The sequence below is a fragment of the Bubalus kerabau genome, chromosome 2, assembly GCF_029407905.1.
Source record: "Bubalus kerabau isolate K-KA32 ecotype Philippines breed swamp buffalo chromosome 2, PCC_UOA_SB_1v2, whole genome shotgun sequence".
NCBI classification, from domain to species: Eukaryota; Metazoa; Chordata; class Mammalia; order Artiodactyla; family Bovidae; genus Bubalus; species Bubalus kerabau.
In genome coordinates this window covers 172,964,492-172,990,730 of record NC_073625.1, presented here as the reverse complement: position 1 = coordinate 172,990,730, position 26,239 = coordinate 172,964,492, and the positions used below count along the sequence as shown (strand labels likewise).

Below are 26,239 nucleotides of genomic sequence, written 5' to 3'. Positions count from 1 at the left end.
AAAATTAAAGACTGATAATATCAATTATGATGGTAAATGAAATTATAAGCTCTCTCATTCACTGCTGAGGAGTGTGTAAATTGACAAAAACTGGGAAAACGTTTGATATTATCCACTAAAGGTGAAAATATATATATACCTTTATGCCCTAAAAAATTCCATTCCCATGTATAGATATAACAGAAATACATTTACAGCAATAGAAATACACAGCATTATTCATAATGGCCCCAGACTGGAAATAACGCAAATGTACATGAACAGAATGGATACACACACCCTGGTAAAATCATATGCTGAACACTAAATAGCAATGAGAATATAAGAAAATTAATTTACACACAGTGGTATATTTCACAAATATAATGCCAAGCAAAAGGAGTCAGATACAAAAGAATAAACACTGCATGATTCCATTTACAAAGTTCAAAAATATTCCAGCAAAGAAACCTAAGTGTAGTGTCACGGAATAAACATGTAAATTACAAAAATGGAAAGAAAATGCCACACACAGTGCCACCATGTTCTATTTCTTGATTTAAGTAGTGTTAAACAGACGTTTGTTCCATAAAATATCACTGAGTGGTAGGTACATTTTGGTTCATTTACTTTTCTGTATGTGACATGATTCACCATTAAAATGGTTTAAAGAAATATTGAGTAAAGATTCCTTGTCTTCCATCCCAATGTGGTAGACACAATTTTCCCTCAAATAATCAAATTAATATCCTTATTCCTTCCATTTTTTTCATCCCTCAAACACACACACATACAATCTTTTCTTACCTCAGTCAGGTTCTGCAAAATCCAGGCCAATCTCAAAGAAACATGCTGAGTTGTGAAAGTGAACAAACTGGCTGCTAGAAATTGTTTACTTCTAGTGAAAAAGTGCAGTACTCGGCAGGAACTGTGTATGAGCTATTTAAAAAAAAAAAAAAAGATATTTTAGGAAAATGTGTTTAATGGCGTTTGATGTCTCTATATCAATTGTATACACATGCAAACAAACTCAACAGCAAACAACTTCTTTAATTCCTTATATAGTGTCCTCAGCACATAAGGAAATCAAGCAAAGCACCCTAAGAGGACAATTTGCAGTCTAAAATATGAACCGTGACACACCTACTATGAATTTCTTTAGAACACTGGAGGCTCAAGTACTTACAAAAACCTCTTAAAAATAACTATTTTCTACCTCTTTACCTATTTTTAACTATGGAAGTAAAGCAAGAGGGTCAAGGGAGAAGGCTATTTTTCTGTTAGAAATATATTTTTAATCAACTTAGTATTAACCGAGAAGGGAAGTTTCCCTACACATTAAGTGTTTAAAATTTGGGATGAATTATTTTATTTAATACTATTTATATTTGTCTAATGATTGAAGATGAAATATACAGTTTTAAGTTTACTTCTTAGTATGCAAAATCTTTAATTGGAAAAAAAAAGCCTTATACAAAAAACTAGCATTGAGTTTTAAGGTTTGTAAGACATACTAAAAAACCCCCCAAAACAACAAAATAAACACATATCCTGCTATCTAATTACCAGGATGCAGATGGATGATTCAACTTCTGAAACTGATATTTTACAAAAAATTCAATTATAGAGAATTTATCTACTTGCATTTTTCCCCTCTGTTATTCCTACTCCTCCTCAAAAGAAATTGAAAAATTTTGGTTTATTTAAAATAGAAATACAAATTTATTTTTCTTTCATTTTTGGCATAAGGCATCAATCAATAAATGTGTAGATTCAGTTCTCTCATTACAGTTTTGTTCTTTTTTTTTTTTGAACACTAGACTTCAACTTTTTTCACCTTTTCTTTCTTTTCGGTGAGAGCATTTAAGTTCTACTCTCAGCAAATTTCAGTTATACAATATAGAATTATTAACTATAGTCATCACATTACACGTTCAATTCCCAGACCTTATCCATCTTATAACCAGAAATTGTACCCTCCTTTTCACCCTATTCAGTACTCCGACCTTCTGCATTCCAACCTTCTGCACTTTACATTACTTATTAAATACAAGACTTTAAAAAAAGTATTTAATAATCCTTTTTCTGATGTGTTATATGTTAAGAAATGCTTCAAACTGAAGTTCTTCCTCCACAAGCAACTAGATTTTTCTCTATAAAAACTTAGATTTGGGATCCTTCAGGGATCTTCTGTTAAAATGTAAATACTTTGGTGGGGGCACACAAAAAATATTAAGACTTCTAGCACCTGCACTTTTAATCAACATACGAACAATGAGCACTTTTGTTCATATACTTAACAACTATTTATTGAGTGCCTTCCAAGTCCCAAGAACAGTGCTAAGGCCCTGAGAAAATAGAGCAAACAGGCAGAATCCCCGTCTTCTTGAAATTTACATTCTAGCAGGAAGAGACAGGTAAATAAGTAACCAAATCAATAAATGGGATCATCCAAGAATACAATGGTTCTAAAATGAACCCCTATTTAATATACTACTAAAAAAGAAAAAATGCTCTAAGTTACATTGTGACATAATGCTAAGATATAATTCATGGTTAAAATGACAAAAAAAAAAAAAAAATCCCTGATGACTAAAAATGCATCCTGTTTAAAAATCATCGGGCTTCCCTGATAGCTCAGTTGGTAAAGAATCTGCCTGCAATTCAGGAGACCCCAGTTCAATTCCTGGGTTGGGAAGATCTCCTGGAGAAGGGATAGGCTACCCACTCCAGTATTCTTGGGCTTCCCTAGGGCCTCAGCTGGTAAAGAATCCACCCGCAATGCATGAGACCTGGGTTCAATCCCTGGGTTGGGAAGATCCCCTGGAGAAGGGAAAGGCTACCCACTCCAGTATTCTTGGGCTTCCCTTGGGCCTCAGCTGGTAAAGAATCCACCCGCAATGCGTGAGACCTGGGTTCGATCCCTGGGTTGGGAAGATCCCCTGGAGAAGGGAAAGGCTACCCACTCTAGTATTCTGGTCTGGAGAATTTCATGGACTGTATAGTCCGTGGGGTAGCAAAGAGTCAGACATGACTGAGCAACTTTCACTTTAAAAATCATTCTTTTCAAAATTAGAAAAAAATACACATCTTATAACTCATACACTGCTGGTGGAAATGTAAATGGGTCAAGCACTCTGAAAAAAAAGTACTGCATTTATTTTCTTATAAACAAAACACACAATTACCCTATATTCTAGCAGTCATCCTCTTGGGGTACTTATCTCAGAGAAATGAAAACTTATGCTCACATAAAACCCCATAAGCAAATGTTCATAACAGCTTTATTGGTAACAGCCCCAAACTGACTCTAGCACAGATGTCCCTCAACAGGTGGCTCATGAATAAAACTCGGCAATAAAGCAGAAAGGAGTACTGATACATGTAACAACTTGTGTTCTCCAGGGAATTATACTAAGCGAAAAATGACCCTGATTAAAAAAGGTTATGCTGCACGATGCCACATGTCTCACATTTTTGAAATGAGAAAAATTTAAAATGAAGGACAGATTAGTGGTTGCAACGAGCTAAGGATGGGAGAGGGTGGGGAGGAACGCAGGAGTGAGGCAGATGTGGTTATAAAAAAGCAGCACGAGGGATCCTTGTAGTGATGAAAGTATTCAGTGCCTTGACTGTGGTGCCAGGTAAACGAACATAAGGAAAAAACTATAGAAACTAAAACACATACACCTATAAACAGAGATGAGTAAGAGTAAAGCTGGGAAAATCTGAATACGATCTATGGAATATATTAATGTCGGTATTCTGGTTTAACATTATGCTATAGTTTTGTGAAATGTTACCACTTGAGAGAAACTGTAAAACAAATAAGGGATCTCTGTATTGTTTCTTACAACTGCATGTGAATCTACAATTGTCTCAATTAAAACTTCAATTGAGAAATGTGTGTTGGATCTTTGAAGTTTGAGGACCATTGTGAAAGAAAGGACAGTAATAAAGACTGGATTGGAGGCGGGGGATGCTGCTATAAATAAGACGGCAGAGAAGGGCTCCCACAGAGGAGGGGATGGTGAGCCGGGCCCTGAAGGATGAGAAGAGTCCAGCCATGATGGTGGAGGGGGTGCCTTGCAGGGATCAGGGCTTTAGGGTGAGAAAGGGCTTGAGGGCTGGCAAAGCGGGAGCCTAACCCTTAGCAGCTTCAGGGAGAGCGGGGTCTGGAAAGAGGTCAGGGTCAAACTATGATAAGAAGTTAGGATTTTACGCTAAAAGCAAAGAAAAGCCTTAGCAGCCATTAGGCACGAATCAGGACAACAGTGAGAAGAAGCGTGGGTGCCTGGAGGAGACATGGTGCCGGGAAATGGCCACCATGCGTCCATGTCTTCATCGCTTTGCCTGGGGACAGTGGTGGCTAAACTCACCACCTTGGTGCCAGCTCTGGCACATTCTCCCTCAACATTTCCAGGAACCTCCATCACTGCTGTCACTACAAGCGTCTGGAAAAGGACAGTTACAGGGCAGGGTTCCTTCAGCAGGACCGGCTCTGCAATTTTGTGTGCTAAACTCTTATGAATCTGTTTGTATGCATTTCTCTGCTAGGAGAGGCCCAAAGTTACATCATAGACATGTTCAGTCTATCAAGTAGCCAAAGTCCTTTAAATGTTCAGTTTTGTGCCTGATGCCAGTTTTATGTCACAACTTGAGATTTGGGGCTTATTCTACAGAAATAAATGTTCTCACAATTTATTTTCAAAGGCATAAACATTTTAAACACTTCAGTGACCAACTTAAGTGAAGGGAAGTGAAGTTGCTCAGTTGGTCCGACTCTATGAGACCCCATGGACTGTAGCCTACCAGGCTCCTCCGTCCACGGGATTTTTCAGGCAAGAGTACTGGAGTGGGTTGCCATTTCCTTCTAGAGGGGAACTTCCCGACCCAGGGATCGAACTTGGGTCTCCCGCATTGTAGGCAGATGCTTACCGTCTGAGCCACAAGGGAAGCCATCTTAAGGAATCGAATGTGTAATAATTGACGGATTAAAAACTAAAATTATATGTTAAATATAACACTGCACATTATAAACAGTACAATTTTAAAGTATACCAAAGTTCACAACATTTCCTCATAACCCCTTTCAACACCCTTGCTCTTTCTGTAAACAGCATCTCTGATATTCAGCTTCACAAACTATTAAGGGAAAATACATTTTTATGTATTAGACTAACAAAAAAATCAGTGTGGGTGAGATTATGGCAGATATGCTTCATTCATGTATTACTGTCATAGTTATAATATGTTGGGTTGGCCAAAAAGTTGGTTTGGTTTTCCCTCAGATGTTATGAAAAAGCCAAACAAACTTTTTGGCCGACCCAATATTTGGACTTGCTTTTCATATAAAATTAATGTCTTCAAACACGTATCAAGGAAACCTGATGTTCCAGACACTCCCCTATCCGTCACCTGGGAGGGGCAGCCTAGCTGAGTAAGCATTTAACTGTGTGGTATTAGCAGCATTAAAATAATCAATATTGCATAGTTAGTCTTATAATTATTGGAGAAGGAAATGGCAACCCACTCCAGTGTTCTTGCCCGGAGAATCCCAGGGATGGGGGAGCCTGGTGGGCTGCCGTCTATGGGGTTGCACAGAGTCGGACACGACTGAAGCGACTTAGCAGCAGTCTTATAATTAATATTTAGTATAATATAATATAATAATATTTGGTCTTGATTATAAGACCAAACATTGCAGGTATCACATTTGAGGGGCTGGAAAGCTGCCTTCCTCTTTGACTCAGTAATCTCACACTTCTGAGTGATACATCGCAGCTGCTGCCCCTGTCGCCACCAACGCTGTCACCGCCTTACCACGTGCCAGGCATCGTGCTGAAAGATTGTGGCCGCCAGGCAGTCACGTAGTTACCTACCTCAATATCCATTCTCCACTTTTATAACTATGTCCAGAGGAGAAAATCTGGACACGGTCTGTACCTATTCTGGACATAGTCTGTATTTTTTCTATTTCTCCAGGAATAAAAATGAATTCTCAGTAACTTGTGAACCTCTGGCCCACCCCAGACCTCCTCAGGACTTCATGAAGCGTAGCTGTTAAGGACTTCAACCCACCACACATACTTCTGGGCGACTCCTATTAAATTTCACTAGTATGGGAGTGTGCATGTGTGTTATTCTCTTCTTAATGTCCTAAAACATCATCAGTAGATTATATAATTCAGCATACAGCTGAAGAATATATACAGGAAAAACAGTAACATCCAAATCACAGAACATAAGAAAAAGATTACCTTCATTAAAAGAGAACTATTCCAAGATTTTACAAGTTCAGTAGCTCGTAGGTCTTGCCAACTAATGAAGTTGTGGAAATGCTTTCCCGTTTTCCTAAGAAAGATGGAAACAGTAGTTTGAGACTCATTATAAATCAGTGACTACATTATATAAAAGACCTGCTGCCACAAGAGAAAACAAATTTAGAGGTCAAACTGTAATTTCAACATATGATTTAATTAGGTGGGGCTCTGTAAATGTCTCTTCTTTTTGATTTGACAAATGGAACACACTTTGTAACAATTATGTGACATATAGCATAAATTTTTCAATCAGATTCTATCCAAAAAGTTATCCTTTTTGAAGCATGACAATGTGGGCACTTCCAAGAACAAAGCAAAACTGATGAAACATCTTTAAAGATGCTGATACAACTTTAAAAGCAAGATAAAGAAGCCGATGCTTTTTCCTTTCATTGTACTTATCTTGATAATACACAATCAGATAAAAACTGTACCTACAGGAGTGCTGAAATGTAGCCTTATCCTATTTTATACTTCTCAACTTTAGGACTGGTTAGCCACTGGCAACATACCCAGCTTCCCAAAATTTGTTCAAATAAATAAATAAATAAATTCAACAAACTGGGTCAACACTACAATGAAAGTATAGCCCTAAGAAATATAGTAGAAATAAATACTTTTTCCTCTGAGGCTCCTGCAAATCAATCACTGTCATCCACTCAGCTCCAGCATCCAGCCCTGGCTGGCCTGCTGTCTTTCCTCCAGGAGGAAACATTACCCCTGTGTGACTGTGAAAGTGAAAAGTGAAAATGTTAGTCCCTCAGTCATGTCCAACTCTTTGCGACCCCATGGACTGTAGCCCACCAGGCTCCTCTGTCCATGGAATTCTCCAGGCAAGAATACTGGAGTGGGTTGCAATTTGCTTCTCCAAGGTATCTTCCTGACCCAGGGATTGAACCCAGGTCTCCCGCATTGCAGGCAAACTCTTTACCATCTGGGCCACCAGACCACGTTCAATTCCCAAGCCTGTCATTTTCAATGCTTCTTTAGCAGTCCTCTCCCAGGGTCACATCCTCAACTTTACCATCTGGAAACATTCTACCACTGGTATTCTATCACTTTGTTATAAGCCTGAAACATTGTAAATCAAGTATACTTCAACTGAAAACACAAAATAGCTTAATGAGAGGAAAATTCTCACAGTATAATATTAAAGGAAAAAAATCAGGATTAAAAACTTTACATATATTGCAATTCTAACTTGTTAAAAAATAAATAAATTATGCAAATTAACCAAAAAAAAACCCCCAAAACTTAACTTTGTAATATATCAGTAGGCATGTCTTGCTACTGGATTGGCCAAAATGTTTGTTTGGGTTTTTCTGTACCATCTTATGGAAAAACCTGAATGAACTTTTTGGCCAACCCAATATTATTTCAGTTCTCTCAGTCTTACTCCCTAAATACCTTCCCTTCCTTTAATCCCTCAAACATTCCCTTTTCTTCCTGAGACCCCTACCTAAGTTTACTTTCCTACTGGGCTTATTTGCATGTTCTTCCACTTTAATGGCGGCTTCCCAGGTGGCTCAGTGGTAAAGAATCCACCTGCCAATGCAGGAGACACAGGAGACGCAGTTCGATCCCTGGGTCGGGAAGATCCCTAGCGGAGCAAATGGCAACCGACTCCAATATTCTTGCCTGGAAAATTCCATGGACAGAGGAGCCTGGTGGCTACAGTCCATAGAGTCACAAAGAGTTGGACACGACTTAGCGGCTGAACAACAAATCACTTTAACAACTTGCCTTTACATGCTCTCAATCAATTCTTTGTTTAATTGTGGTAAAATATACATAACATAAAGTTTACCATTTTACCATTTTTAAGTGCACAATACAGTGTGGCATTAATGTTGTGTTAACAGAGCCACTATCTCCAAACACTTGGGCTGTTTCCTCCTTCTTGCTACTGTGAATAATGCTGCTATAAACACTGCTGTAAAGTATCTGTCTGAGTCCCTGTTTGCAATTCCTTGTGTACATATCAAGGATTAGAATTGCTGGGTCATATGATAATTCTATGTTTAGTTTCTGAGGAACTGCCAGACAGCTTTCCACAATGGCTGCACCATTTGACATTTCAACAACCAGTATATAAGAGTTCCAATTTTTCCATATCCTTACCAACACTTGTTATTTTACATTTAAAAACTTATAGCCATCCTGGGGGGTGTGAAGTGGTACCTCATTGTGGTTTTGATTTGCATTTCCCCAACAAGAATTTTTCATGTTCTTATTGACCATTTGAATATTATTCAAGCCTTTGACCATTCATAAATTCATAACTGGGTCTAGGTTTTGGTGGTATGGTTGAGCTACAGGAGTTATTTATATATTCTGGATATTAATCCTTTATCAAATGTACAATTTGCAATATTTTCTACCATTTTGTGAGTTTTCACTCAAAGTGTGAAAACTTTTTTTTTCTTTCTGGTTTTCACATTAATGGGATCACAGCATTCACCTACATCATGAACAGAGTACTTCTTTTTCCTTGAATGATCCAAATGGTCACCATTATTACTAATACCAATCAGAAAAGTGATTCTCCATTTGTTTTAGTCCTCAGTCTTAAATGAAATTAGAAGCCAAACACAGCAAGACACACACCTTTCATATTACATGTTTCAGTCAGTTTTCAGAAATCAAATTTAAGATATCAATGGCTATAAATTTTTTCAGACGCATTTTTAAATTGAAAATTATACATTATGCCAAAATAATTTCAAGACAACTTATTTCTTATTATTTTGGATTAAATTAGGGTAATTCTGTTTCTATTTTGGAGAATTCTAATAGTTAAGAAAAATTTTTTTAAATTACTCATCATAAACAGACAAACACATTTTAATAGCATTCTTTGATGCACAAAAGTTTTTAATTTTCAACTTTAAAAATGTTTTTAAAGTTCAACTTATCTATTTTTTTCATTTGTTAGCTGTGCTTTTGATGTCATTTAAGAAATCATAATAAATCCACAGTGATGAAGATTCCCTCTACATTTTCTTATAAGAGCTTTATAGATTTGCATTTTAAATTTATTCATTGATCCATTTTTAGTTACCTTTTCTTTAATGAATTTTTATTTTTTAAAATTTTTTGGCTGCATGGTATGCGGGATTCTAGTTCCCAACCAGAGACTGAATTTGTGCCCCCCAGAGTGGGAGTGCAAAGTCCCAACCACAGGACCACCAGGGAAGTCCCTTGACTTAATTTTTATATTTGGTATATGGTAAGGGTCTCACTTCATTCTTTTGCATGTGGATGTCCAGTTTTCTCAGTATCCTTTGTTGAAAAGACTCTTCTTTCCTCATTGTCTGGTCATGGCTCCCTAGTTTCTATGGATTGCCATAACAAAGTATCACAAACTGGGAGGCTAAAAGAATAGCTCTTTATTATCTCCCAGTTCTGGAGGCTAGAAGTCCAAAATTATTGTGTTGGTAGGGCCATGCTCCCTCTGGAACCCATAAGGGAGTCTGCCCTCATCTATGCCTAGTTTCTGGTAGTGTGGATTAGTCACTCAGTCATGGTTGACTCTTTCCGACACCATGGACTGTAGCCCACCAGGATCCTCTGTCCATGGAATTTTCCAGGCCAGAACACTGGAGTGGGTAGCCATTCCCTTCTCCAGGGGACCTTCCCAACCCAGGGATTCGGGGGTTTGCAGCAATCTCTGGCGTCCCCTGGCTCATAGCCACATCTCTCCTATTCTTCTTCTTCACATGGTGGTGTCCCTGTGTCTGCTTCTCATGAGGAAATCAGTCACATTTGATGAAGAGTTCTTCCCTGGTGGCTCAGAGGGTAAAGCATCTGCCTGTGATGCGGAAGACCCAGGTTCAATCCCTGGGTTGGGAAGATCCCCTGGAGAAGGAAATGGCAACCCAATCCAGTATTCTTGCCTGGAGAATCCCATGGACAGAGGAGCCTGGTGGCCTACAGTCCACGGGGACATGGCTGAGTGACTACACTTCACCCTACTGCATTAACACCTCATCCTAATTAAATAACTACATTTTCAATGACCCTATTTCCAAAAGTGACTGCCAAGGCACTACTGTTGCTTTTATTGGGCTATTCCCCCAAATCTCCCCCACTTTTATGTGTGAGATTACTGAATCAAAGAGTAAGACAATTTTCCAGCTCCTTAAATGTGGCGAAACTTGCTATATTTGATCTGGTAATCAGTACCGCATAGTGACTGTTCTAATAACTTCTGATGCCACACAGTCAAATGCCTTCTCAGTTAGGGTGTCCCTACCAGGTGCTGCATGCAGGAGTGCAGAACATCAGTTTTCCTTGATAAGTATTTGGAGGTGTCAATTTGATATGAAGCAAGCATGAATATAGTATAGAATATGGCAGCAATGCATGACTGAAACAAATTTGCCATAATCTCACCCACACTGATTTTCTTGTTAGTTTAATACACAAAAACACATCTTGCTTTAATAACTTGTGAGGCTGAATACAGAGGGGCTGTTTACAGGAAAGGCAGATCAATTAAGGGAGTTGAAAGTGGGTTTAAGAAAAGGCCTGAATTCTGAACTGTATGGTTTTATACTATTTGTAATGTGTAATTTTATACCTTCATACATAATTTCAGTTTGTAAAAGATAAATCTATCCAACATTCCTTACAACTAGTTTTTAACTCACGTCAGTGAGATTCTTCTCTTTTTATAAGTTTATTTATTTATGTATGTATGTATTTGGCTGTGTTGGTCTTAGTTGCGGCATGTGGGGTCTTCACTGCATCATACAGATCTTTCCTTGCTGCACGTGGGCTCAGTAGTTGCAGCACTCGGGCTTAGTTGCTCTGAGGCATGTGGGATCTTAATTCCCCAACCAGAGATAGAATCCATATCCCCTGCATTGGCAGGCAGATTCTTAACTACTGGACCACCAGGGAGGTCCCTCAGTGAGATACTTTAAAATTTCATTCTTTTGAAAATAAACATGGTAGCTCTAGAAATCTGTTTTTCCCACTCCTCGGTTATTGCCAATTCTTTCTTAACTGAGAGCTGCAGCTATCAGTTTGTGACTTTTCCAAACTGGTTTTGCAACCTGTGTATTCCTTGTGATGTGTGGTCACTGATGTTTCCGAAGCTTCTGTTATCTTTCCTATGTGATCAGCTAGTGATCTGACACACATTTTCTAAAATGTGCGGCCCCCAAATCCCAAAAAAGGTACTGGCCCTTTAAATCTTCCAAGCGATGTGCCAAAGGAAGCCACTGTAGCTGAGGGCCAGAGCCTAGGTAAGCATCTGTGCCAGTTCTGCAGGGCGTTGCAAAATCCACCAGAGTATATAGGCCCAATTGTTTTAAGTTTGGTTTTAATTGGAGGATAATTGGTTTACAACGTTGTTGGTTTCTGCTGTACAACAATGTGAATGAGCCGTAAGTATACATGTATCTCCTCTCCCTTGAGCCTCCCTCCCATCTAGCCCCCATCCCACCCCTCTAGGTTGTCACAAAGCCCTGATCTGAGCTCCCTGTGCTATACAGCAGCTTCCCACTAGCTAGTTCACACGTGGCAGTATACATATGCACCAACGCTACTCTCTCAATTTGTCCCACCTTCTTCCCCCACTGTGTCCACACATCTGTTCTCTACATCTGCGTCTCTATTCCTGCCCTGCAAATAGGTTCATCAGTACCATTTTTCTAGATTCCATATGTAGGCATTAGTTTTCAATTAATTTAATTTTTAATTATAAAAATATATGATATTTGTTTTTCTCTTTCTGACTTACTTCACTCTATTCAATAGGTTCTGCATGTGTGCATGATAAGTCTCTTCAGTCATGTCTGACTCTTTGTGACCCTATGGACTGTAGCCCACCAGGCTCCTCTGTCCATGGGATTTTTCCAGGCAAGAATACTGGAGAGGGTTGCCAAACCCTCATCCAGGGGATCTTCCTGACCCAGGGATCGAACCTGTGTCTCTTATGTCTCCTGCACTGGCAGGCAGGTTCTTTACCACTAGAGCCACTAGGAACCCCAAATCTTTGTGGGACAAGATTCCCATGACCTGCCCTGGCACCTGCCCTCCGTCCTGGGAGGTGGGCTGCCTTCCCCACATATGCAGTAGGGCTGAAGAATGGAGCTGGTGGCACATGCCGTCTCTTCCCCAAGGACAGGGGTCTCTACCTTCATCCAGCAATCTGCAAGTTAATATCAGGACAGGTCAGGTTCCAGAGTTCTGAAAGAGCTTGTTCCAATCTTTCCCAATCAGCAGTTGCTGTGGTGGAGGGACCAATCTCTACAGCTTCCCACTCCACTATTGTGGTGATGTCACTCTCTACCCCTGGACTTTCAAGTTACCTACCTACATTTTCAATACCTAACCTGGGATCACTCTTTCTTCTGGGTTCACTTTCAATGTCAGAACCGCTGAGAGAAGCTGGAAAAAAGTCATATAGCCTTGTTAATTGGTACCAGACCCTACTTATGAGATATAAGCTAATCTCCTCCCTCAGAGTCACTAAAACTGATGCAAGTCTTTCTCGTATCCCTAATCAGTTTCCTCTCCATTCCCCCTCAAGGGCCCATCTAAATATTCACCAGATTTCTCAAGCCCTAGGCCACCACTGGCTTCTTGTTTCTCAAAGGAAGTCAGGACACAGGGAAGGACCTTCCTCTACTCCCTACTCCTCCACCAGCTACACCTTCAGCCATTGTGGGTCTCTCTCTTGGTCCAGAGGAGAAGCTTTCTTTCTCCAAGACTAAGGCTGGCACCTCCATTTGGACTCTCGGTATCCATGCTTTCCTCTCTTCTACTACTTCATTTCACACACATTCCTTCAGCTGTCTTTTCTCTAAATACGCTTAAATCTCCCTATCTTTGACCAAAACCAAAATTCCTGATGCAGGATGCCTCCCCACCCAGCTAAGCCCTCTTGGTGTTTCCTCATCCTCTCACTATCTCAACTACATACAATTTGAATGCAGTTTAGATTCCCAATCATTCATGAAAATTATATTCACCATGGCCACCAATATATTCCTTTCTATTTCTTTGGCAGCGTGGCTTGTGGGATCTTAGTTCCTGAACCAGGGATTAAACACACACCCTTGGCAGTGAAAGTGCAGAGCCCTAACCACTGGACTGCCAGGAAATTCCCCCTAATGTATTTCTAATTCCCAGCTTTACAGGATCCTTTTCCATCATCTGACTTGACCTTTCTGCAATACTGGCTTCAGATGATCACTTCCTCCTTCCTAGAACAGTCACTTTCCTGTCTCCATGGTACCACTGCACTGTTTCTCCTCTTGTCTTTCTAAGCACGTCTCTTGAGTCTTCTCTGCAGATTTTTCTTCTGTTGACTGCCAGGTACATGCTGGTGTTTGCTGAGGGCTGCATCTGTAGTCTCCTTCTCTTTTTAACTAGCTGCTCTCTCAGAAACCTGACCCACACTCATGGACTCTCCCAATCCTCATCTCTAGGGCCAGTCTCTCACTTAAGTTCTATCCCCTAACAAATAAATAACTGCCTTCCTCCTATCTCCCAAGACTGGGCTTCCCTGGTGGTTCAGTGGTTAGGACTCCATGCTTCCAATGCAGGGGGCACAGGTTCAATCCCTGGTTGGGGAAGTTCTGCACGTCTATCAGTGCAGCTAAAACAAAACAAAACAAAGATTGCTCACGCCATCTCAAACGCAACACGTCTAACCAGACCTGCTGCTCCTCTCCCTCTGGTGTGTCACTCCTGAGCTAACAGTATCTTTCCGCTGCTACAGCCAAACACTTGGGTAGGGAAGGTTCATCCTAACTCCTCAAAGTTAGTTAAGTCGCTCAGTTGTGTCCGACTCTTCGTGACCCCATGGACTGCAGCCCACCAGGCTCCTCTATCCATGGGATTTTCCAGGCAAGAGCACCGGAGTAGGGTGCCATTGCCTTCTCCGAGGTCCTCAAAGAGATCCCTTAAATCTCTGGAGCTTACATTCTAGTTGGGGTTGAAAAACAAATGAGTTAATAAATAAAACACATAACTTCATACAATGAATATGCTTTGAAAACACTGGCATGGTAAAGGAACAGAGTAATTGGGGATGAGGTGACTTTTTGATATGAGATCAAAGACCTGAATAAGCAATAGCCTTCAAAGAGACTTCTTAGTCTCACCCTTACTGACCTCATATCCACTGTTCTTGCTACTTGAGAGTGGCATTGAAATATATACATTATCATGTGTAAAACAGATAGTTACTGGGAAGTTGCTATATAACACAAGGAGCTCAACCTGGTGCTCTGTGACAACCAAGAGGGGTGGGGGGAACATTTAAGACACAGGGGATACACACACACACACACTATGGTTGATTCTCATTTTTATATGGCAGAAACCAACACAACATTGTTAAGCAATTATCCTGCAATTAAAAGAAAAAATGTATTCTTTCTAGGAAATTCCCTGGTCCAATGGTTACAACTCTGCATTTTCACTGCCAAGGGCATGGATTTGATCCCTGGACAGGGAACTAGGAACCTATAAGTTGCATAGTATGGCCAAAAAGTAAAAAAAAAAAAAAAAAAAGCTAGAAAAAGAATATTCTTTCAAAATATAAAATTGATAACATTACTCTCCGGCCTAACAGCTTTTGATAGTTTCCCACTGCTTATAAGGGGCAAACTCTTTACCACAGCCAATGGCCTTCTCTGGTCCAGAGCCCTGCCTTCCTTTCCAGGTTCATCTTAGTCAAAGCCCTGAGAGACTACATATGCCAGGTACTGTTCTAGGTGTGAGGGACCCAGGCAGGACACGACAGACAAAAGTCCCAACACTCATGGAACCTCTTTTATGAGAGAAATATAATTTTTAAAAAATGTTAATAAGTAAATAAAGTTTTTAGATATGAAGTGATTTTAGATATGAAAATTTTTAGTGATGAACAATATGAAGAAAATATAATGGTCAAGTTATAGGGAGGCATTAGGTTGGTACAAAAGTTAACTGCGGTTTTTGCCATTTGATATTGGAATACATTCTACATAAATGTGGTTATGTTATATATCATTTTTATGTGCATTTCTCACATTTTTTTTTGCTAATGACTTATCACTTTCTGTTTATTTTATATTTATTTTAGACTAGTGAAACGCTGTTAGACAAAAAGGAAATTCTAGAGATTTTCTTGAGTTCAAAATGGGTCAACTCACAACATCAACAACGCACTTGGCCCAGAAACTGCTAGACTGTACCATGCAGTGGGGGTTCAGGAAGTTTTGCAAAGGAGACGAGAGCCCTGAAGACGCAGGGCATAGAGGCTGGCCATTGGAAGTTGACAACAGACCAATTGAGAGCAATCTTCAAAGCTGAGCCTTGTACAACTACATGAGAAGCTGCCAAAGAACTCAATGTCGACCTGTCTAAGGTTGTTCAGCATTTGAAACAAATTTAAAAGGTGAAAAAGCTCAGTAAGTGGGTGCCTTGTGAGCTGACTGAAAAAAAAAAAATCGTCCTTTTGAAGTGTCATCTTTTCTTATTCTATGCAACAACAACGAACTATTTCTCTATCGGACTGTGACGTGTGATGCAAAGGGGATTGTATATGTCAACTGGCTATGACTAGCTCAGTGGCTGGACCAAGAAGCCCCAAAGAACTTCCCATAGCCAAATCAAACTTGCACCAAACAAAGGTCACGGTCACTGTTTGATGGTCTTCTGCCCGTATGAACCACCACAGCTTTCCACATCCTGGAGAAACCTTTACATCTGCCAAGTATGTTCAACAAATCAATGAGATGCACCAAAAACTACAACGCCTGCAGACAGGACTGGTCAACAGGAAGGACCGATGGCACACTGGACAACCAACACTTCAAAAGTTGAACAAACTGGGCTTCATAGTCATCTGAATATTCATCCTTCATATTCACCTGATCTCTTGCCAACCGACTACCACTTCTTCAAGCACCTCGATAACTTTTTGCAGAAAAAACATTCCCATGACCAGCAGGATGCAGAAAATGCTTTCCAAGAGTTCGTCAAATCCTGAAGCACAACTTTTTATGCTGTAGGAATTAACAAACTTACTTCTCATTGGCAAATAAGTGTTGACTACAATGATTCCTATTTTGATCAATGTGTTTGAGCCTAATTATAATGATTTAAAATTCACAGTCCGAAACCATAATTACATTTGCACCAATCTAATAAAACAGTCAGGGAAGGTTCCTTAGAAATGCTCTTTGAGGTGAGGTCCAAGTGAAAAGAAAGGTAATGTCTTGGGTAAGATAGCTGCAGGCAGGGGGAGGAGCAGGTGCAAAGCCTGCAGCTAGGAAAGTGTTCAAGAAACATCAGCAGGCTGATGCAGTTGTAGCACATGGAGTAATAACTCATGTTTCAACATTCACTTAGCAGTGACTTAGGTTTGCCTTCACTCTATCTGTGGAGAAATGGAGGGAAAGCAGAAAAGGCAATATTGTAAACGAATTGCTGGAGCCCTCTCTAACACAGTATACTATTCTGTGGCTCTAAATACATTTTGTATCATAAATAATTAGTGAGAACCATTAACATAAGTAGCAAGTGCCACAATAAAAGATGTATGTGGTGCTGGAGGAACATAGAGCAATTTCAATACTTGCATCACCAGAGTATAAATTCCTAGAGTGCTGCTGTTCTGATTTGTCTTTATATTCAATTCAGTAGTCAGCCCAATGCTTTACTTTCAATGAGCCAGTTACTGAGTGAACTGCGACGCAACGACTCATGGTTTATACTACTAATTGGCACACTCCCTGGTCCGAGGTTAGTTGGTAGAAGCTTCCCTGAGAGACACAGTGACAGAAGAAAGAAAACAACTCAGGATTTTTTTTTTAGAACAATCAAAATGGAAGAGATAGTTACAGTTGTTTTAGAAAACAGGCTAACCACAAACACTGATCAAATATATGAAAAAATGTGTAACCTGAAGCATATGAAGAAAACAAGGACTGAGGGAAAAAAAAAAAGGTAACAAATGAGTTTCCTGGCATCTGAAGGGGGGAAAATGAGGAGGAAAAAATAAAAAGAACGTTCAAAGTTTTAGACTTCCTAACATCAATTCTAAGGAAAACAATGTTTCTATGGCCACAACAACAGAATGTACTATGGACACAGGAGGGAAAAACAGTGAGCTGTGACGAGGACGAGGTGCTGGCTGTGAGTGGAATGAACAGGTGGTTCCACAGGGTCAAACCTGCCTCTCTTTTTCTCTCAAAAATGAAGACGTGCTTCATGTTGGCTCAGGGCTGGGCCTGTTCCTATGCTGTGTCTCAGCTGTTTGTTGGGGACCTGTAGAACCTGCCAGCATTATACGTCACCATGGCTCATGGGAACCAGGGAACAGAATAAAACTCCATTATTTTAAGGAATTATAAAAGATGCAGGATGTGGCAGAGGGAGAGGGTGGGATGATTTGGGAGAATGGCATTGAAACATGTATAATATCATATATGAAACGAATCGCCAGTCCAGGTTCGATGCATGATACTGGTTGCTTGGGACTGGTGCACTGGGATGACCCAGAGGGATGGTACGGGGAGGAAGGAGGGAGGGGGGTTCAGGATGGGGAACACGTGCACACCCGTGGTGGATTCATGTTGATATACGGCAAAACCAATACAATATTGTCAAGTAATTAGCCTCCAATTAAAATAAATAAATTTATATTAAAAAATATTTTGTAAGATGAAAGATGAGGATTGAATTTCATGGAAATAAATATATTATGATATTTCAAAAACAAAACCAAAAATGCAGGAAGCCTTATGTGTCTGGGTTTTGCAGGAAAATATCCAGTGTTTCAGTTCCCACGAAGTTTTCAAAACTCATAAAAGAATACAGATATCTCACAAAAAGACAGCAAAGAAGAAAATCCACAGTTAACTGCTTTAGGAAAACAGTACAACAGCAGCCCCAGTAAGGGAAATGAACTGTCTTGGAATCTGACTCTATTTCTCCTAAAAGTGAGGCAGTATGGTTCCACTGCTGCATAAAATCTTTGCCTCCAACTAGGGTAAACTTGCTGCCACAAATGACCTTGCTTTGCAGGTTCTGATGAAAGCAATCTCTGTGGCCAATAACCCAATTTCCAAATCCAACTAAACGTGACGCTTGCAATTAGCTATCCCTAGGAACACTCTCCTGCCGCCACTTCCACACCATCTACTTCGCCAGTTTGCCTAGGTTCTGAATTGCCAGCACTGACATTCTGATTCCCTTTAAACTGGGGGGTCGGTGGGACTTCCCTGGTGTTCCAGGGGTTAAGACTCCACATTTCCACTGCAGGGGGCCTGGGTTTGATCCCTGGTCCTAGAACTAATATCCTGCATGCCATTCAGTGTGTCCATAAATAAATTAAAAAATCAGTTGGGGGGTTGGGAAGGGGGAGAAACTCATTGTACAAATCCTCAGCCTTCATCTCTTCTATCTATATAATCTCTACCAGAGAACACTCGTAATTCTTCACACTTCATCTACATCAGTGGTTCTCAACTGGGAGTTCTCTGTCTCCCAAGCACATGTGGTAACATGTGGAAACATTTTTAGTTGGGAAACTTAGGAAGCGGGGTGCTAATGGTATCTAATGGGTAGAGGCCAGGGAGGCTGCTAAACACCCTACGATGCCCAGGATGTCCCCCAAGAACAAACTATCTGGCCTAAAATGGCAACAGTGCCACTGGTTAGAAACACTGATCCCCACAGAAGACTTGAATTCACTTACTCCTTCACCTGACTCATGTACTAACTTGTGTCCAAGACACTAGGTGGAAAGTCGGGGTGAGGATGAGGGTATGGGGCAACTGCAGATGCAGGCATCAACCTGTAATACAGATTATGCTCTGAAAGAAAGAGTATCTATCCGGAGGAAATGCACCACCTGTCTGGGGGAAATTCACATGCCAAATCGAACTCTTTATAGTGTTTCCTTCCACTCACCCTCATCGCCACCTAGCTCATTCCTTCTCATATTCTCTACAATTTCTGTCATGTCCTCCCAAAGATCAAAAGCAGTAATACTGGAAAATTTTTTTAATTAAACAATTTTTTCCTGAAGTATATGTGACTTGCAATATTATATTAGTTTCAGGTAGATAACACATTAATTCAATGTTTTTATAGAATAAAATCCATAGAAAGATATTATCAAATATGGTCTCTATACCCTGTGCTGCACATAACATCCTTGTAACTTGGTATTTTTTAACTGGTATTTTGTAACTCTTAATCTCCTTCACCTATTTTTGGCTGAACCCTCACACCTTTCCCCTCTGGTAACCACTAGTTTATTCTCTGTATTGGTGAGCCTGTTTCTGTCTAGTTACATTGGTTCATTTGTTTGCATATTTGATTCATTTGTTCTGCATAGTAAGTGAAAACGCAGGACTTGTCTTTCTCTAACTTATTTCACCAAGCAGAATAGATAATATTGTATAATTTTACGTGAACAGTTCTCTATGTATATTTGCTGTTGTTCAGTCACTAAGCTGTGTCCACCTCTTTGCGACCCCATGGAGTGCAGCATGCCAGGCTCCTCTGTCCTCCACTCTCTCCTGGAGTTTGCTCAAATTCATGTTTATTGAGTCAGTATTATCTAGCCATCTCACCCTCTGCCGCCCCCTTCTCCTTTTGCCTTCAATCTTTCTCAGCATCAGAGTCTTTTCCAATGAGTCAGCATTTCACATCAGGTGGCCAAAGGACTGGCGCTTCAGCTTTGGAATTAGTCCTTCCAATAAATATTCAAAGTTGATTGATATATTATAACTTATTTATCCTTACATCTGTTAACGGACATGTAGGGTGCTTCCATGTCTTGGCCACTGTAAATAATGCTGCCATAAGCACTGAGGTGACTATCTTTTCAAATCAATATTTTCATTAGATAAATACCCAGGAGTGGGACTGCTTCTTGTTGTTCCATCGCTAAGTTGTGTCCCACTCTTTGTGACCCCATGGACTGTAGCCCACCAGGCTTATCCATCCATGGGAAATCCTAAGCAAGAATATATTGGAAGTGGTTGCCATTTCTTTCTCCAGGGGATATTCCCAACCCAGGGATTGAACCCACATCTCCTGCTTGGCAGGCGGATTCTTTACCACTGTACTATCTGGGAAGGCTGCTGAGTCATATGGTAGTTCTTAATTTTTTTTTTAGTTCTTAATTTTTAAAGAACTTCCATACTGATTTCCATAGTGGCTGCACCAATTTACATTCTCACCAACAGTACACAAGGGTTCCCAACAGTTGTTACTTTTTATCTTTTTGGTAACAGTCATTCTAATACATGTGAAGTGACATCCTGTGATTCGGAATTGCATTTCCCTGATAAGTGATGTTGAGCATCTTTTCATGTATATGTTTGCCATCTGTATGTCTTCTTTAGAAAAATGTCTGTTAAGATTTTCTGCCCATTTTTAAATTGGATTGGCTATTTTTTTCATATTGTGGTGTATGAAGTGAAATGAAAACTGCTCAGTCGTGTCAGACTCTTTACGACCCCATGGACTATACAGTCCATGGAATTCCCCAGGCAAGAATATACTGGAGTGGGTAGCCATTACCTTCTCCAGGGGATCTTCCCAAGCCAGGGATCAAACCCAGGTCTCCCACATTGCAGGCGGATTCTTTACCGTCTGAACCACCAGAAAATATATTGTGTTGTATGAGTCCTTTTTACATTTTGGATATTAAACCCTTACCAGACTATCATTTGCAACTATCTTCTCCCATTTGGTGGGTTCCTTGTTTCATGATGGTTTCCTTCTGTGCAAAAGCTTTTGAGTTTGATTAGCTCCCATTTGTTTATTTTTCCTTTTTTCCCCCTCACCTGAAGAAACAGAACCAAAGAAACAAAGCCTTAACCAGTGTCAAAGAGTGAACTGCCTATGTTTTCTTTCAGTTTTATGATTTTAGGCCTTTCATTTAGGTCTTTAATTCATTTTGAGTTAATTTTTGTAAGTGGGGTGAGAAAATGTTCTAACTTGATTCTTTTATGTGTATCTGACGAGCTTTCCCAACAGCACTTATTGAAGAGTCTCTTTTAAAAAAATTATATATTTTTGCCTCCTTTACTATAGATTAACTGACCATGTGTGCATGAGTTTATTTCTGGGCTCTTTATTCTACGTGTCTGTTTTTGTGCTGGTACCACATTGCTTTGATTACTTTAGCCTTGTAGTTATAGTCTGAGGTCAGAGACCATGACCTGCAACTTTGTTCTTTATGCTCACGACTGCTTTACTATTCAGGGTCTTTTTTGGTTTCATACAAATTTTAAGATTATTTGTTTTAGTTCTGTGAAAAATGTCATAGGTATTTTGATAGGGACTGTATTAGATCTGTAGACTGTTTTGGGTAGTATGGGTATTTTAATAGTATTAATTCTTCTAACTCACAAACATGAGATATTTTTCCATTTATTTCTATTGTCTTCAATTTCCCTCATCAATGTCTTATAGGTTTCAGAGTACAGGTCTTTCACTTCCTTCATTAAATTTATTCCTAGATATTTTATTCTTTTTGATTTGATTATAAATTGAATTATTTTCTTATTAGTCTATAGAAATGCAACAAATTTCTGTACATTAATGTGGTATTCTGAAACTTTATTGAATTCATTTATTAGTTCAAACAGGTTTTTTCTTTTTTTTGGTGGAGTCCAAGATTTTCCTTTATATAGTATTATATCATCTGCAAACAGTGGTAGTTTAACTTCTTTCCTTCCAATTTAAATGCCTTTTATTTCTTTTTCTTGTCTGATTGCTGTGGCTAAGACTTCCAATACTATATTAAATAGAAATGGCAAGAGTGGGCATCCTCATCTGTTCCTGATCTTAGAGGAAATGCTTTCAGCTTTTCACCACTGAGTATGATGCCAGGTGTTGATTTGTCCCATGGCCTTTATTATGGTGATGTTTCTTCCTTCTATACCAACTTTGTTCAGAGCTTTTATCATGAATGCATATTGAGTTTTGCCAAATGCTTATTCTGAATCTATTGAGATGATCATGTGATTTTTATCCTTGATTTTGTTAATCATGTTAATTGATTTGCAGATATTAAACCACATTTGCATTCCTAGAATAAATACTACTTGATCATGATGTATGATTTTTTTTTTTATATATTGCTGATTTGGTTTGCTCATATTTTGTTGTGGATTCTTGCATCTATTGTACCAGAGATATTGGCCTGTAGTTTTTTTTATAGTATCTTTATCTGATTTTGGTATCAGGGTAATGCTGGCCTCACAGGATGAGGTGAGAAGTGTTCTCTCCTCTTTAATTTTTTGAAACTGTTTGAGAAGGCTACAGATATTAACTCTTCTTAAAATTTTGGTAGAATTGCCCTGTGAAGTCATCTAGTCCCAGACTTTTGTTAGTTGGGAGTCCTTTGCTGATTCAATACTAATAAACAATCTATTCAGATTTTCTATTTATTCCTGACGTAGTCTTGGAAAACTGTGTTTCTAGGAATTTATTCACTTACTCTATGTTATCCAGTTTGTTGGCATATTACTGTTTGCTGTATTCTCTTATGATTGTATTTCTGTGATATTAGGTGTAATTTCTTTCTCATTTCTTATTTTCTTTACATTTGAGCACTCTTTTGATTTATAAGTCTGGCTAAAGTTCATCAATTTTGTTTATCTTTTCAAAAACTACAGCTCTTGGTTTATCTTTTCTTTTTTTTATTTTGGTCTCTATTCTATTTCCACTCTATTATTTTCTTCTTTCTACTGACTTTGTGCTCTGTTCTTTTTTGTTGCTTTAGATGGAAAGTTAGGTTATTTATTTGATTTTTCTTGTTTCTTGAAGGAGGCTTCTATCACTATAGATTTCCCTGTTAGAATCATTTTTGCTGTGTCCTGTAGATTTTATAAGGTTGTATTTCTACATTTTTCATTCATCCCAAGGTATTTTTTTAATTTCTTCTTTCTTTATTGACCCAATGGCTTTTGGGTAGTGTGTTTTCAGTCTCCATTTGTTTGTATTTTTACCAGTTTTACTCATGCAATTGATTTCTAGTTTCTTATTGTTGTGGTCAGAAAAGAGGCTGGACTTAATTTCAATCTTCTTGAATTTACTGAGATTTTTCTTGTGGCCTAGCATGTGATCTATCCTGGAGAATGTTCCATATGCCCTTGAGAACGGGTACTGTGCTATTTTTGAATGGAATGTTCTATAGATATTTATTAAGTCCATCTGGCCTAATATGTCATTTAAGCCCATTGTTTCCTTATTGGTTTTTTGTCTGATCTATTCATAAATGTAACTGGGGTATTCAAGTTCTCTATTATTATTTTATTACTGTCAATTTCTCCCTTTATATCCATTAATATTTACTTTATATATTTAGGTGCTCCTGTGTTGGGTGTATATATATTAACAAGTCTAATATCCTCCTCTTAGATTGAGAATCCTCCCTTTATCATTATTTAATGCCCTAAATAATGTCTTGGTATATATTTTGTTTTAAAGTCTATTTTGTCTGATATGAATACTGTTACCCCAGCTTTCCATTTCCACTTGCATGAAACATCTTTTTCTAATCTCTTCACTCTCAGTGTGTCTTAAGCTCTGAAGTAAATCTTGGACTGCAAGGAGATCCAACCAGTCCATTCTGAAGATCAGCTCTGGGATTTCCTTGGAAGGAATGATGCTAAAGCTGAAACTCCAGTACTTTGGCCACCTCATGCGAAGAGTTGACTCATTGGAAAAGACTCTGATGCTAGGAGGGATTGGGGGCAGGAGGAGAAGGGGACGACAGAGAATGAGATGGCTGGATGGCATCACTGACTCAATAGACGTGAGTCTGAGTGAACTCAGGGAGGCCTTGCGTGCTGCGATTCATGGGGTCGCAAAGAGTCGGACACGACTGAGCAACTGAACTGAACTGAACTGAATAAATCTTATTTAGGTTGCATATACATGGATCTGTTTTTTTCATCCAGTCAGGTACCCTATGTCTTTCGATTGGAGTAGTCTATTTAAATTAGAAGGGATAATTAATAGGCACATACCTTTTGCCATTTCGTTACATGTCTTCTGGTTGTTTTGTAGTTCTTTACTATCTTCTTTTTCTCATCTCTTCTCTTTTGGTTTGATACTTTTTAAAAATTATGTTTGGGTTCCTTTGCTTTTGTGTATCTATTGGAGAACTTTGATCTGCAATTACCACAAGGTTTATATATATATATCAATCTGTAAATATATCTACTTGTTTTAGAATGACTTCCCTGGTGGCTCAGATGGTAAAGCATCTGCTTACAATGTGGGAGACCCGGGTTCAATCCCTGGGTTGGGAAGATCCCCTGGAGAAGGAAATGGCAACCCACTCCAGTACTCTTGCCTGGAAAATCCCATGGATGGAGGAACCTGGTAGGCTAGAGTCCATGGGGTCGCCAAGAGTCGGACAGGACTGAGTGACTTCACTTTTCACTTTCTTTAGAATGATAGTCATTTAAGTTCAAACACATTCTAAAAGCTCTCCTTTTTTTTTAACTAACCACCCCACGACATTTTATGTTTTGGTGTTATATTTTATATTTTCATGAGTATCCATTAAGTGTTCCCTCGTGGCTCAGATGGTAAAGAATCTGCCTGCAGTGCAGAAGAACTGGGTTTGATCCCTGGGTCAGGAAGATCCCCTGGAGAAGAGAATGGCTACTCACTCCAGTATTCTTACCTGGAGAATTCCATGGACAGAGGAGCCTGGTGGGGTACAGTCCATGGGGTCACAAAGAGTTGGACACTACTGAGTGACTAACATTTTCACATTAACTGTTTATTGCAGTTATAGTTGATTAATAGTTAACTTTGCAATTTTGTTTTTTAACCTTCATTGCTGCTTATTTAAGTGGCTCATCAACTGCCTTTACAGTATATTTACATATGTCAGTGAGATTTTTTTTCCCTTCAAATATTTTCTTATTTTTTGTAATAGGCTTTTCTTTTTCACTTAAATATCCTTTAATGTTTCTTGTAAGGCCAGTTTAGTGGTGATTAACTTAAGTTTTTGCTTGTCTGGGAAACTGACTTTCCTTCCATTCTGAATGATAACATTGCTGGGTGGAGTATCTTAGGTTGCAGGTTTTTCCCTTTCAGCATTTTAAGTATATCATGCCACTTCATTTTGGCCTACAAAGTTTCTGCTGAAAAATCAGCAGGTAGCCCTATGGGAGTTCCTTTGTATGTGATTTTGCTTTCTTTTGCTGCCTTTAGAATTCTCCTTAATGTTTGCCATTTCAATTATGATATGTCTTCATGTGGGTCTCTTTGGGTTCATCTGTTTTGGGACTCTCTGTGCTTCCCAGATCTGGGTATCTGTTTCCTTCAAGTTAGGGAAATTTTCAGCCATAATTTCATCAAATATGTGATGAAATATTTTTATCTCTATCTCCTTCCAGGAGCCCTATAACCTGAATGTTAGTATGCTTGATGTTATCTTGAAAGTGAAGTTGCTCCGTCATGTCCGACTCTTTGTAACCCCACGGACGGTAGCCTACCAGGCTCCGCCGTCCATGGGATTTTCCAGGCAAGAATACTGGATTGGGCTGCCATTTCCTTCTCCAGCGGACCTTCCCAACCCAGGGATCGAACCTGGGTCTCCTGCATTGCAGACAAAACGCTTTACCATCTGAGCAGTTCCCTTAAAGTTTCCTTTAAAAATTGTTTTTTCTTTTTGTTGTTCTGATTGGGTGGTTTCCAATATTTTGTCTTCCAAGTCCCTTATGCAATCTTCTGTATTACTTAATCTGCTGGCAATTCTTTCTAGTGAAGTTTTCATTTCAATTATTGTATTCATCAGCTCTGATTGGTTTTTATATTTTCTAGTTCCTTGCTGAAGTTCTCACTGGGTTCCTCTATTCTTTTCCTGAGTTTGTGAGCATTTTTATTACTATTGTTTTAAACTCTTTATCAAGTAAATTACTATCTCTGTTTCATTAGGGGTA

General features: G+C 39.2%; 1 protein-coding gene and 1 non-coding gene across 8 annotated transcripts in view; one reads left to right on the top strand and one right to left on the bottom strand.

Moving 5' to 3' along the window:
• The window catches only part of GK5 (glycerol kinase 5), a 77,986-nt gene that overhangs the window by 35,540 nt on the left and 16,207 nt on the right, over positions 1–26,239 (bottom strand). For 6 of the 7 annotated variants that reach the window (XR_008710736.1, XM_055569460.1, XM_055569462.1 and 3 more), the window contains 2 exons: positions 6,240–6,333; positions 787–918 (listed from right to left, as the gene is read on the bottom strand). Coding sequence is in view for 6 of the 7 variants with exons in the window: in XM_055569460.1 (XP_055425435.1) it covers positions 787–918; positions 6,240–6,333 (226 nt within the window). In the remaining variant the exon portion in view is untranslated. Of the gene's footprint in view, positions 1–786; positions 919–6,239; positions 6,334–12,630; positions 12,702–26,239 lie in introns of those variants that run through there. The other variant, XM_055569465.1, reaches the window with a different exon arrangement.
• Positions 10,083–10,154, top strand: TRNAH-GUG (transfer RNA histidin (anticodon GUG)). Its single transcript has one exon. It is a non-coding gene; the product is annotated as a tRNA-His (tRNA).